General features: G+C 43.1%; 1 protein-coding gene across 5 annotated transcripts in view; it reads right to left on the reverse strand.

Moving 5' to 3' along the window:
• Window positions 1–14,597, reverse strand: part of SFMBT2 (Scm like with four mbt domains 2) — a 181,267-nt gene that overhangs the window by 50,271 nt on the left and 116,399 nt on the right. For all 5 annotated transcript variants that reach the window (XM_055543500.1, XM_055543498.1, XM_055543497.1 and 2 more), the window contains 2 exons: window positions 5,789–5,871; window positions 787–913 (listed from right to left, as the gene is read on the reverse strand). In XM_055543500.1, coding sequence (XP_055399475.1) covers window positions 787–913; window positions 5,789–5,871 — 210 coding nt within the window. The remainder of the gene's footprint in view (window positions 1–786; window positions 914–5,788; window positions 5,872–14,597) is intronic.

The raw sequence follows: 14,597 nt of genomic DNA on the forward strand, positions 1-14,597 counted from the left end.
GACTGGGGACTGCTGGTTTAAACACCACTAAACAAACAGGTCTGCTGCTGATGCTGCTAAGTCGCTTCAGTCGTGTCCGACTCTGTGTGACCCCATAGACGGCGGCCCACCAGGCTACCCCATCCCTGGGATTCTCCAGGCAAGAACACTGGAGTGGGTTGCCACTTCCTTCTCCAATGCACGAAAGTGAAAAGTGAAAGGGAAGTCGCTGAGTCGTGTCTGACTCTTCGCGACCCCATGGTCTGCAGCCTACCAGGCTCCTCTGTCCATGGGATTTTCCAGGTAAGAGTACTGGAGTGGGGTGCCATTGCCTTCTCCAACAGGTTTACATTCTGTTTATTATATATTTGAGGAGATAGTCATGTCCAATTACTATTTTAAGGAAAACCTAAACATCTGTGAAAGAAACCAAAGTAAAGGGTATGATTCACATTAAAACGCAAATATGTAATTCTGTCCTGTTAACAACCAAGACCTCAAATACCAGTTTTAGTGACTCATATTAATTTAATTGTGACATTAGCTTGTATAATCAGAGATGTAAAAAGACCACTGTGTTCCAAACATAATTTCGCACCAGCATCTCATTTCATGAAACTATTAGTCAAGACGAGAGCCTCTGAATGAATTTACATTTGATTCGTTTCACTTATTTAAGAATGCTGAATAATTAAGACAGCTGAAACACGAGGAAAGTGAAGCAGGCACACTGGGCAGTGCTGCAGCCGTTGGCCCCTGCCCGCTCCCGGGGGACCCCGGATTCAGAACCATCAGGACTGCGAGTACCTTCCAGGCGGAGCCACATCAGCCTCCCCTTCACAGCTATGACGGAGGCCACACAGAGCTCGCCCGGGTTCCTGGGGTTCACGGCTTCAAGCTTCATGTTCTTCGTGAATCCCCGACTGAACGATGTCTGGAAGAGAAAGAGAACGGACACTGAGCCAACAGATGCCACAACGAGAAAACGCTCAGTGAAAGCGGAGCCAGCTGGCGCAGCAGAAATGCACACACATGCACACGCAAGCAAATGCACACACATATATGTGCACATGCATGCAAGTGCACAGATAGTACTAAGAGAGGTGAGTTCACACACTTATTTCCCCATCACCCATGAGGAAAGAACCACACATTCTTCATTTGTGTCCCAGAAAAGATATCTCTGCTTGGCTCACAGCAGGTGCCTAATAATACCCGAATAAGTGAGAGGATGAGTCCGTTCTCATTTCCCAGCTCTGTGTGCATCCCTCCGACCCCAGGATCACTGTGACACCAATCACTTCTCTTCCCTGTGCTCCTCACTCATATCACACCGGGTACATTTCAGGGTGAAAGGAGGCCGCAATCTCCACCTGGCATCACCTCCTTCAGCACGACGTCTGTCCTCCAGTTTGTTTTTGTTGTTGTTTTTATTTTTTAACTAATTATTTACTTTGCAATATTGTATTGGTTTCGCCATATGTTGACTTGAATCCGCCATGAGTGTACACGTGTTCCCCATCCTGAACCCCCCTCCCACCTGCCTCCCCATCCCATCCCTCTAACTGCAGGTGGGCTGGTGCTGACCTCCCAGTTTCCTTTTATCTGAAATGGTCCTTATTTTCCCTTTGATCCTTTTGTTTATTTTTATTTACTTTTGAAATTCACTTTTAAAAATACACATAGAGGGAAATCCATTCTTTTCAGTGTGATGTCCTAGGAAGGCAGGACTGTCAGATGAACGCATGCAATCATGCAGCCATAATCACGGTCTAGACATAGAACAGGGCCGTCACCTGCAAAGAGGCCTGGCACTGGGACCCTGGCAATCAATCCCTCCAGGACCCCCAACTCCTGGACCACTGGATCTATTTTCTGTTACTGTAATTCCAGTTTTCCTCTAACACTATCTAAGGAGACTGCTGTGCTCGGGAGCCTTGCGAGTCTGGCCTTTTTCACTAAGCAAAGTGTTATTTGAGAATCAGTCATGCTGCCACAGGACTGGCACCTCATTCTACTTCATGCTGACTGGTATCCACAGAAGAACCACGGTTTGTCTATCCATCTACCAGCTGGAGGGCAGCTGAGTGGTCTCCAGGTTTTGGTAGTTGTGAACAAAGCCATGACGAACGTTCAAGGACAAGCTTTTGTGTGAACGTAAGTTCACTAATATGCTCAGGCTGCCACAGCAAATACCACAGGCTGGGAAACTCAAACAAGAGAAATACTGACTCGTGGTTCTAGCAGCTAGAAATCCAAGATTAAGTCGTCAGCAAGGTGAATTTCTTCTGAGGCCTCGCCATCTTCTCCACGTCTTCACTCTGTCTTCCTGCCATGCATGGGGTCTGTGTCCTCATCTCCTTTTCTTATAAGGACACACGTCATGGTGGATAAAGGCCCATCCACAAGACCTCACTTTACCTAGTTACTTCCCTAAATACTCTAACTCCAAGTAGTCAACATTTCAAATTAGGAGTTGAGAATTAGGACTGTAACACATGAATTCTGGGGGGACAAAATTCAGTCTCTAACACTAAGGTCTCATGTCTCTAGGGAAAGAAGGATTGCAGGGCCATAAGATAAATGCAAAAGTCTATAAAAAAAAAAAAAGGGGGGATGAGCACTCCTGTGCGCCTTTCTTCCAGGCACCTGCCTCCCTCCAGAATCTGCCTGCTTATGTTCATTCTCCACATCTCTCAGGTGCCTGTTTTGGTATTCCGTCCAGGATTTACAGTTGCTGTCTGCAGGAGGATCAAGTCAGTACGAGCTTACTCAGCCAATACTAGAAGCAACACTCCCTCCTAATATTTCAAAATAAATATGAAACTTTCCCCAAATTACCCACTACTTACAAGTTTTTTATCTGAAGTTACAATATTGAATAAATATATCTAATTTGAAATACATAAACTGAGATAAACAGGTTCCTATAAGTAAGAGAGATTACATCTTGATGTGACTTGTAGAAGGAAAACAAGGTAATTCATATTTCCATGTTTTTTTTTTTAAATGGACGTTAAGTTGAAAATGCAATTAAAGCTTTATGTTACCAGAACTAAATTATCCAATGTGTGTGTTAAGAAACCCATTTGCTCCTTTCCTTTATGTTTCTCTGGAAATAAGGAAATTCTGGGTTGGCTGTTTTTCTGCAAGTCATCCTGCCAGGTTCATGAATATTAGGTATTAAGCTTCTTTTTGATGACATGACCTGATAGTCTGCCTGAAAAGTCTCTAAGTCAGTTAAAATGCATTTTATCCTACTTAATAAGGGAAAGCTACAACCATATAACCTACTTTCATTTTAGCTCACTGCAGGAGGGTAATTTATAAAGGACCAATAGCAAAACTGTTACCTGTGACTTTATTCTACTAAGTATTTGGCTGTGTCGATCCATCTCAGAACCATCTCGGATTTTCAAACATCCCCAGGGCAATATCTTCCACGCACCCACTTCCGCATTACCCCTCCTCTAGTACACACAAGATGTGCGATTAAAAAATGAATTCACAATAAGCATGCCATTCAAGAGCATGTGCAGCCTGCTAACATCGTCCAGCAAGGTCCCAATAATGCAACGCACAAGCCACCAGGCAGATACCCACGTTGTCGATTAAATAAACAGACAACCAGACACAAAGTTGGGGGGGGGCACCTTGATAACAAGTGCATTCCTAATTAAAACACCAGTGTTTTCATTAATACAGATCTCATCTTGGTATGCTGAATCCTGAAACCTCAGAGGCCACCTGGGGACACAGCTCCTAACTCCCCATAAAGATCCATTTGAACAACGGCTGGCAGAGGGCAGATAAAAAGATGCCTTGGGGGAAGCATGTTGTCCTGGAAGAAATAACTTGCCGAATCCAGAACGAGACGGGGACGTGAAGGTTTTCTTTCCATGGCTACAAAGTTGGGGAAGGACGATCTCCCGTCTGGAAGAAAGCATGGCCTCAGAAGGGTCAGAGGATGTGATGAAGAGTTTCCACAATTAAATGAAAGGCAATGAGACCAGTAGATTCCATGACTAGTGGTATCAACACAGCACAGAGTCCAGTAAGACTCCAATGGACTTAACACGCCTTCAAGGCTGACCAGCTGCTGTCCTCTGCTGGCTAGTCACACAGCTGTCTCCATACCCACCCCCACACACACACATACACACACACCGTACAGCTCTGTCAATGCCGTGAAAGGCAACGTCACCCGGTAGGAGTTCACCGGATCACGTACGGAGCCCTGATTTCTAGCCCTGCCACAGATGTGTTTCGGTATTTATTAGCACAAGCTGACCTCGTCATCAACCTACTTAATTTCCCCAAATCTGATTCTGATTTATGCTCAGTATTGAGCCTCTCTCTATTAAGCCAGCTCTTCCCAACAGAAAGGGCTGCCAACCGAGTCCCTGGAGAATGAATTATCCTGAGGCAGCAATGAATCAGCAGCTCTAGGAGCACGTGCTGGAAAACACGGCTTCGGTGTGGGAGCGTGACACTCTGCAGTAGGCACACTCCCCAGCGGGAGGGCCAGGTCTTCATTCTTAGCATAAACAATGAACTTTCGTAACTAAATGCATGTTCAACTTATGAGGCTAAACCTTTGTGTCTCATTCTCAAGGTGGAGATGATTCACATCCCTTTTCAGTTTCTATGTTTCAATGAATAGTTTATAAACTATTTTGTACAAGAAACTCCTATAACTAAGCAAGTACACATGTTTGAACACACACACAGTTACTTCATGTGTCACTGTGCCAAAAAGCTCTATCTGAATAGGTAGCTTAAAGTAAGCACAGCAGAAAAGTGTTGGATTTAGTACCTCATTACTTTAATCCAATAAAGAAATTTAAGAACATAATTTAACATTATGTCTCAGGAGCAGAGAATCTGCTACTCCATGAACTTATCAATATTATACTCCATGGACTTCCCTGGCAGTCCAGTGGTTAAGACACCACACTCCCAATGCAGGGGGCACAGGTTCGATTCCTGAGCTGGGAACTACAATCCCACATGCCACACTCTGTTGTTGGTTAGGTGCTCAGTTGTGGCTGACTCCTTTGCAACCACATGGACTGTAGTCTGCCAGGCTCCTCCGTCCATGGGATTTCCCAGGCAGGAATACTGGAATGGGTTGCCAGTTCCTTCTCCAGGGGATCATCCCAACTTAGGGACTGAAGCCGCATCTCCAGCATTGGCAAGTAGATGCTTTACCACTGAGCCATAAGGGAAGCCACAGTTAACTGGGGCCCTGGTGGCTGGCTGTGCACCAAAATCTGTCCCCCTCCTGCCAGCGTCCAGGCTCAAGGTGGGGGAGCAGTCGCCCGACCAGGGCACACTTCCCACTCTCGTGGCATCATGCCACCGAGTGACTAGTTCTCCACAATGGAAGGTGACAGAAGTAATACGTAACATGCGTCAGTATCAAACTCAGCATCTGGAACCAAGGTTCTCCTCTCCTGGCTCTCCCTTTCCTGTCTGCTCACTAGACTCAGCTGGCCAAGCCAAGCACAAGCCTAGCCCAAAGCTCAGCACAAGGAGAACCACCTGCTGATTGGTAACAACCTGGACCATCCACCGGGGAGAGAGAAACTTAACGACATGTTTCATCTCCAGTCTGCTACAACAGCCCAGCATCGCCCCAACCGATACAAGGGCGGAAAAAAACCAACATGAAGTTTAGGATCCTGCGGTGCAGGGTGACACTCTAAGCCCACCACGGTCAATAAACAGGAAGCAACTTACACAGCGTGTGCAACTCAAGGTGGGTAACATACATGAGAAAACGAGCAGCATGCAGTAGGCATCTTACGTTTCTGAAGCAGAAGGGAGGTGCCTCCTCGGTCCCGTGCTGTTTGTGATAGTCTGCCCAGTCGAAGTCCTGGCCGGAGTAACCTGCGTGACAAAACACAGATCCAACCTGTCAACTGCGCCCCGTCTCAGACCAAAGAAGAGCGCTGCAGGGCGTTAGGGTTAAGGTATGAAGGGGGGCAACTTTAGCTCCGCTCAAAAGGTGAGGCTCTTTCTCAAGTGTGACAACACATCGTATCTTATGAGGGTTGAATGAAACACTGTAGAAAGTGTAAAGCTCCAAATACAGGTAAGGTACACCACATCACCATAATTCAGGGCCTGAAATCAGATGAAGGGGGGTATCTGCCCACATCATCACAGGCCGAGAGGAAGATCTGCTTTGGGGAGAACAGATGAGAGTGTCACACGAAACACATGTGCACGGGACGCTGTGCAAGAATACAGGAACGTGCCTCCATATCAGCTCTGAACTCCCGTGAGCTCACATCGCGACATCTTCAGGGAAACCACAAGATTCTATCAGAAAACACCGCTAGAGAGGAATAATCTTTAAGGAGCAGCAGAAGGTAAGACAAACAGCAAAAGATTAAGTTGAGATTGTAGCAAGAAAGCCTCCACAGATCTGGACAGGGGGAGGAATATTCATCAATTGCCTTTGAATTGATGAAAAAGGAAGGAAAATGAGGACCCGAGAAGGTGGGCCTCTCTGGGGGAAGTTTTGTGGGCACATCTGAGATGCTGAGGAGTTTGAGAACCAACTATTCATATGTACTAAATTTAATGTGTTTCTTTATTCATTTCATCTGGGGGTGGGGAGAGCTACATAATTATACTATATATATATATATATATATATATATATATATAGACCCATCATGACCACCAGGACAAGACCTGTGAGAAGTTTAAAACGTATAACAAAAAATGTTGAGTGTATGACTGAATGTAGGGAGGAAAATATCTCTTAATGTGAGTGTCATCTGCATTTCCTATAAACACAGGAAGACAACTAGAAAAAAAAAAACACAGCACCAATCAGGATTAACTGAAAGTGTACAAATGTCCCTATAACCATCATTTTCAGTTCTCTCTTCATGGTCCAAGTATATATAAAATAAATCTATAAGGGATTTCTTAAGTATATTCTTAACCCAAGCCCCCTGATTTCTTTGCCCTGTATCATCATAAATTCTGCACCTGCAAATTCACTTAACGTGGGGAATTCTGTTACTAAATCCCACAGCTGCAGAGACTACAGAAATTCCCACATTGAAGAAACTCAAGATACTGTTTGCTTCCAACTTACATGTGTACAAAATAGTATACTTTTCATAAGTAAGCTCCAGTTACTCAACTGTTTTAAAGATGAGGGTGAGGGTTAACCAAGAAGGCAGCCATCCTCCTGGTCTGGGGACTGACCCTTGACCCTCCCCTGCCCACGGTCCATGGCAGAGCCTCTCCCCGCCCACCTTGCTCCTGAGACGTCCCTACAATGAGTGACAGTTCCTCAAGCAAGAAGATGAGACGTCTCAGAGTCCTAAGATGCTGGGAACTCTGCAGCTAGTTATGAAGACGCTCTGCACGTTCTTCCACGTGCCCTTCCCCCAGAGCTGCCCCTCCAGCCAGAGGGCTCTGGCACTAGAGGTTTCTGGAAGCATCCAAATCAACTTTCTTCTGACTATTCATAAACAAAATGAAATGTGTCTTAAGTAAGGTACTGCCGAGTTTCTTTACCATCAAGGCAATCTTCCACTTCGAGTATTTTCTCTGGGACTGTTTTGGATCAAATCCTTGCATGAATATATAAGAATGAAAGAATTTACTAAAAGACGCCTAAAAACTGGTGAGAAGTCACTAAAAGCTGGTGAGACATCCCCTCACTGAACAAAAAGTACTGAACCAGGAAGGAGAACTAGATTAAGACCCAGTTCTAACGGGACTGGAATGAACCAAGGTCAGAGTAAATTAAGTCTTCTATACCTGACTTTCCCTACCTGCTAACCCACAAAAGGAAGAAACGATCGTCAAAGTCTCCTCGGGTGGTGGTTTAGTGGTTAAGTCGAGTCCAACTCTTGCGACCCCATGGACTGCAGCCCGCCAGTCACCGCACCCACTGGATTTTCCCAAGAATGCTGGAGTGGGTTGCCATTTCTTTCTCCAGGGGATCTTCTGAACCCAGGGACTGAGCCCGTACCTTCTGCACTGCGGGTGGATTCTTTACTGACTGAGCCACCAGAGAACCCTAAGTCTTCTCTAGCTGTAGCATTACCTGCCTCGGAGTCACTATTACTACTTATGACTGCCACTTAGGACACTCTCCTCTCCCTCTGTGGTGAATTTCCATCTCTTCTCCTAGAGAAGAGTGCAACGGGTTGAAGAGAGGTTACACAGCAAGACATTCCCCAGAAGAGCTCGCAGCTGAACAGCTGGAGACAAGCTGAGCCCTGCCACAGAAGGGCCCTGCTTGTTCAGGGCCAGGGCGGACTGGCTGTGTTAAAATCAAGATCTCCTTTCGTTCCATTTCTCTTCCCTGGACTTCTGCTGCACTCTGGCTTAGTTTGTGAGCAAAGGAAAATCTCATCAAGATCGTGGGATAAAGGGAGAAGGGAGAAATGGGGGGGGAAAAGCTATTATAAATGAATAGCAAACCATTTTCTGAAATAACATCAAATTTAGGTATTCTGTTTGGTTAGCATCTTGTTCAGATAAAACTTTCCAACTTAACAGATCACCTCTACTCCTCGTACAGGCACTTTTACCTGGGTGTTTTATCACATTCATAACCACCAACTTCTAATGGATTTCAATCCTCTCCATAAACGCTGGACTCAAGGTTTCTTGGACCTGCAATCAGTCCTTCTATACCCAGTTGCCAAGACTCTGTGGGGAGCGATTTTTATCCTACTAATTTCAGGATATATCCAAGTTTTGCTGGGTACCCGAGCAATAAGCCGTTATCCTGCCCCCAGAACTCCTTTCCTTGAACATTTGAACAGCTTCAACTTCTCCTCCTTCTCTTAAGAGACCTTCATTCACTGTCTCACTTGAAATTCTTCTCCTTTGGACTGATAATGAGCTCGCTTTGTAAGGCATTTTTGTGACAGCTCAGAAAATAACTGCTACATTAAAAAACAAACTGCTGTGGCTCTTATAATAGAGACAACAGGGGTCAATTATACTCATTAATCAACAAAGACAGAACAAGAAGTACTAAGGCTTAACCGCAGCCAGGAAAGCATGTTTTAAACCCAGGAGGGAGGAAAATAGCAGAGAGGAAAAGAAAATAAAAGGAAATCAAAACCCCCTGGGCTATTAAATTTTGCAATAAGCTCCCATCAGAGACTGTTGAACCTCCACCACTAGGGTTATTTAAGCTTTAATTAGTGTTTATTCTGTATGAAGTTCCAACTGTTACAGGTCCAGAAGGAAACGGGTCGATGACCCATTTCCTTATGATACAAATTAATTGACATAAAACAGCTCCACTTGCTAACATTTACTACTGGCTGTGCAAGTGGACAATTCTTCTGAAATAGAACTTAGCAGTAAAAACGTCCATGAACGTTGACACAACAATTTCATTTCTGGGAATGTAGCCCATAAAAACAAACCCCCTCAAACTTATAAAATGTGATTCATGAAGATGCAGTGGCATTATTAGTGATAATTCTGAGGATAAAAAAAATACTTTTATATCCAAAAATAGAAAATGATATGAAACTTAGCTGAGTCCGTGGAAATTCATGCAGGCATGAAAACTGAATCTAGTTTATTTAAAACAAAAAAATCATGAAAAAATGATTATTGTGAGTTTAGATGAAAAGACTGCTGTAATTATATACAGAATTATCACACTGACATTAAAATATGCAAAGAAAAGGACTAGAGGAAATGTAAGAAAAACTTACTAGGAAACATCAAAATCATTATCTGAGTGGTAGGACTTCTGGATACTTTTTCTTTTACCTCTTTGCGTTTTCTAAATTTTCACTCATGTTCATGAATTATTTCAATAATAAAAACATGTTGAAGGCACAGCATCTTTGCTCTATTTTAAAAGATAATCAAAGCACCAACCAATTCAGTAATACAATGTGTCAGCCTTCCACTTCTCCTTTACTAACAGAATCTGGACTGTATCCAATTACAAGAGAAAGTTACCTCTCTCACCACCGCGGGAAGTGAACCGTGACAACCCTGAGGCAATCATGGCGTCTTCTGTCCCTTGCCAGTGACTTGGGATGGGGGGGAAGGGCAAGGCTTTAAAAAAATATTTCTCTCTCTCAAAAAAAATTTTTAAAAGGGACCACAGTGGTAAAAGCTCCTATTCTGTGTTTTTAAAAAAGAGCAATCCCTGCCTTTGAAATCCACCACCTCCCTCCATATTTTTAGTTGACATTCATTTTCACAACCTTTCAAGCTGCCAATCTTGAAAATTTACACATTCATTTCCAATTGAATTAATCTGTTTTTACATTCATGGAATAGCACAGAAAAAGAAAAAAGAAAAACAAGGAAAGATGGGGGAGGGAAACAAGTAAGTCCAGTTAGTATAAACACCAGCCTTATCCAAAGTCCTTATCTTTTAGAATAAATGTTGAGAAGTATTTAATGCATGGAAGGTCACAGTGTGACATGCACACTCCTAAGTCGGGAGTCAGGCTCAAAGTGTTATTCTGATTCATAAACAATGTTAGGAGATATAGATATGTCCCCAGGATGGAGTCTGATATCGTATAAACGTCAACTGTCAAAGGCGAAACTAGCTTAAGAATCTTAAAGAACAAAGTAAATTCAGGGATAAGTGAGCAAGAGGGATGCTTAGCTTGCAACAATCAGGAATGTTTTCAGATGTTAAAAATCCACCCAAAGAATGGGGAGACCTGATGGCAACCGGGATGAGCACGGTCATGATAGTATCTAGTCAGATCTTGAGAATATGGACTGGATTCACGACAGATCACATGGGGGTGTGAAACAGAAGAGTCAAGGTCGACTGGGTCTCCAAAAATATCTACACTGCTCTATTTAATTGTTTAAAAAGCAGAATCAAATATGGAAAAATGGTAGCCCTCTTTTCAATCAAAGTGGGAGGTCCATGAGTGTGTTTATTATTGTCTGCCCCCATTGGAATGTCTGAAATCGGAGACGACAGTCAATGTCTGAGGAAAAGAGAATACCAACTGGGGTTCATCACTGTGTATCTTAACAATCATTGAAAAATACCTCTATTTCTTAAACTGTTTTCTGTGTCTACTAAGATGGCCAAATAGGAGAGACGAAGTGCAAAGATAATTGATTTACTTTAGCTTTTGCTTGCACATTTTACAGCAGAAATATACAGGCTTCACATGCTCTGCAAAGATCCCCTGGGGGGTGTGATTCTGTGCCTAACCTTGGATGTTATGTACCAAGGAGGTTAATGAAATGATTTAAACACAGCAAGTCACGGTTGATAACCTATATGCATTTTTGCCTTCTTGATTTATTTATTTGTTTGATCCCCTTTCAAAGTGCCTATGACAATGAATCTGTTTGTTGGGCTGCAAGGAATGCAGTAAAATTGCCAAGATTCTGTCCTTTGCCTACCAAGAAAGCACCTGCTCAAATGGAGACAACACTAAAAAATTTCGATCCATTCTAGCTTAGACTATTTATATCTGGAATCTGGCGACAGATTTTTTTAAATAGGAATGGAGTCAAAATAATGTGAGTAGGGACGTATGTTGTCTGCACATCTCCTGTGTCACCAGGTGTCTTGTTTCATCAGCTGTTTCACACTGGGGAATGAGTACATTACTCTCTTTTGGGATTCAGACCTGTTGTAATTCAATGCAGTGTTTATGGTTCTAACAGAAATCTAAACAATGTAATGCTTTCATGGAAAACATACCTACAAGAAAACATATGAACTCGTTTTCAATGTGTATTATAAATCTTGGGCTTCCATGGTAAAGAATCAGCGGTAAAGAATCTGCCTGCCAATGCAGGAGATGGGAGTTCGATCCCTGGGTCAGGAAGATCCCCTGGAGAAGCAAACGGCAACCCACTCCACTATTCTTGCCCGGGAAATCCCGCAGACAGAGGAGCCTGGTGGGCTGCTACAGCCCATGGGGTTGCAAAAGAGCGACTAAACACGACAACAAAAATAATAAATCCCACACACTCTCAGAATTCAAGTTAAAAACAACAAACTTTCATACATTATTAAAGCAAATAAGGGTGCTGGAAAGCATCCGACAGCATGATTGCCAGATCAGGTGCTGATGTATAAGGCACGTAACAAGTCATCTCAAGCAACCATAAAATCACCACTACCGAGACCACCAGCATCTCTCAATTTTAATTCACTTTAATTAAAAAAATAAAAATACTTTACTATTTTTTACTATATTTACTACATATATGACACATGTAAATACATAGTCAATATGGTGTCCCCAAGTGGTGTTAAGTGTTAGTCACTCAGTCATGTCCAACTCTTTGCGACCCCAAGGACTGTAGCCTGCCAGGCTCCTCTGTCCATGGAAGCCCCAAGTGGTAAGAGAGTTCAATAATTAAAGCTGTATCTTTGTTATAACTGCAAACATTTGGAACTTTATTCCCTAGAGCTGAAATTCTCCAAATGCTTTGACACAAAAGACCATTCCAGTCAGGGGAAAGTCATGGTCCACTGACATCGCTCAGCCCTGCAGAAGGCCACCAAAATGCCCTCAAATTACTGAGAAGGGCAGATTTTTACAAAGTATCAGGGAGAGAAAACAGCAATAAAGGGTGGTTATACAGAAAACACCATCAACTTGGGATCTTAAGAATGGGGGGTTTTATGCCAAGTTCGGCCCCAGGACTTAAAAAAAACCTTAAAAAACCATTTAACACAACTAAACTTCAATTTCCCCACATATATAATGATTGGAGGTGATCAGATAATCTCTAATACCACTTTCAGTTATAAAAACCCTTTTATAATAATACATGATCATTTTTTAATAAATAAAACATTCATGTAGAGCAAATAGAAAACAAAAAAATAAAAAGACTTAAAAACCATTCTGTTAAAAGTCTAGTTCCTAGCTGCCCTGGTCGCCACCTCCATACCCTACGCTCCCAAATACAAGTCATCATTTTCATTAATTTCTTATGTAATCTTCCAGACTCTCTTTACAAGAATATGTGCAAACATAAATACACATCCTGGGACTTCCCTGGTGATCCAGTGGTTAAGAATCCACCTTCTAATGCAGGCGAATGTGGACTCAACTATGATCTTGCATGCCACAGAGCAACTAGACCCATGCTACACAACCAGAGGAAAACCTGCTCACTGCAAACAAGACCCAACGCAGCAATACATAAAGAAACATTAAAATATACACCCTTACTAGCCTCTTTTCTAGCAAAAAAGGTGTGGTACTATAACCCATTGATCGGCCCACTCACAGCACACCCTGTAGAGCATCTCATGTCAATACGAAGAGATCTGCCTCATTCTTTTCAACAGCTGCGCAGTTTTCACTATATAAACATCTAAAATCGAGTTAACCAACCCCACCCAGGGAGACACTTGGATTTTCCCAAGTCTTTTGCTATTACACATCATGCTGCAAAAATAACCAAACTTTTATGCATATTATCAGTACATTATAAGTTTAACAGAAATTCCCAGAAGTGGAAGTGCTAAGTCAACAGCTAAATAAATGCATCTGTAATCTTGCATACAGTTGGCACCTACCTGCATTGCTGCCAGCAAGTCTGAGAGAACCTGTCCCTCTATACTCCATCAAAACAGACCCACTTCTTCCTTTCTCTTTTGGCTATCCACCTCCTCTGAGAAATCCGTGCCATCTCAGTATGACTTTACTGGGCATTTCTCTTCTTATGATGACTTCACATAAAAGGCATGATTCTAGTATCATGAAGTATCTACTCGTATTTATAAACCTATGTAAGTTTTTGCTTTTCTTCTTACTGGATTATATGTAAAAGCTCTACCATCTCAAGACCTACAGCCAAAAGACAACACCTAAAGATTACCTCAGATATGCAGATGACACCACCCTTATGGCAGAAAGTGAAGAGGAACTAAAAAGCCTCTTGATGAAAGTGAAAGAGCAGAGTGAAAAAGTTGGCTTAAAGCTCAACATTTAGAAAACCAAGATCATGGCAGCTGGTCCCATCACTTCACGGCAAATAGATGGGGAAACAGTGGAAACAGTGTCAGACTTTATTTTCTTGGGCTCCAAAATCACTGCAGATGGTGACTGCAGCCATGAAATTAAAAGACGCTTACTCCTTGGAAGGAAAGTTATGACCAACCTAGATAGCATATTCAAAAGCAGAGACATTACGTTGCCAACAAAGGTTTGTCTAGTCAAGGCTATGGTTTTTCCAGTGGTCATGTATGGATGTGAGAGTTGAACTGTGAAGAAAGCTGAGTGCCAAAGAATCGATGCTTTTGACCTGTGGTGTTGGAGAAGACTCTTGAGAGTCCCTTGGACAGCAAGGAAATCCAACCAGTCCATCCTAAAGGAAATCAGTCCTGGGTGTTCATTTAGTCCTGGGTGTTCATTGGAGGGACTGATGCTAAAGCTGAAACTCCAATACTTTGGCCACCTCATGCGAAGAGTTGACTCATTGGAAAAGACCCTGATGCTGGGAGGGATTGGGGGCAGGAGGAGAAAGGGACGACAGAGGATGAGATGGCTGGATGGCATCACTGATTCGATGGACGTGAGTCTGAGTGAACTCCGGGAGTTGGTGATGGACAGGGAGGCCTGGTGTGCTGTGATTCATGGGGTCGCAAAGAG

This window comes from Bubalus kerabau, chromosome 13, assembly GCF_029407905.1.
Source record: "Bubalus kerabau isolate K-KA32 ecotype Philippines breed swamp buffalo chromosome 13, PCC_UOA_SB_1v2, whole genome shotgun sequence".
NCBI lineage: Eukaryota > Metazoa > Chordata > Mammalia > Artiodactyla > Bovidae > Bubalus > Bubalus kerabau.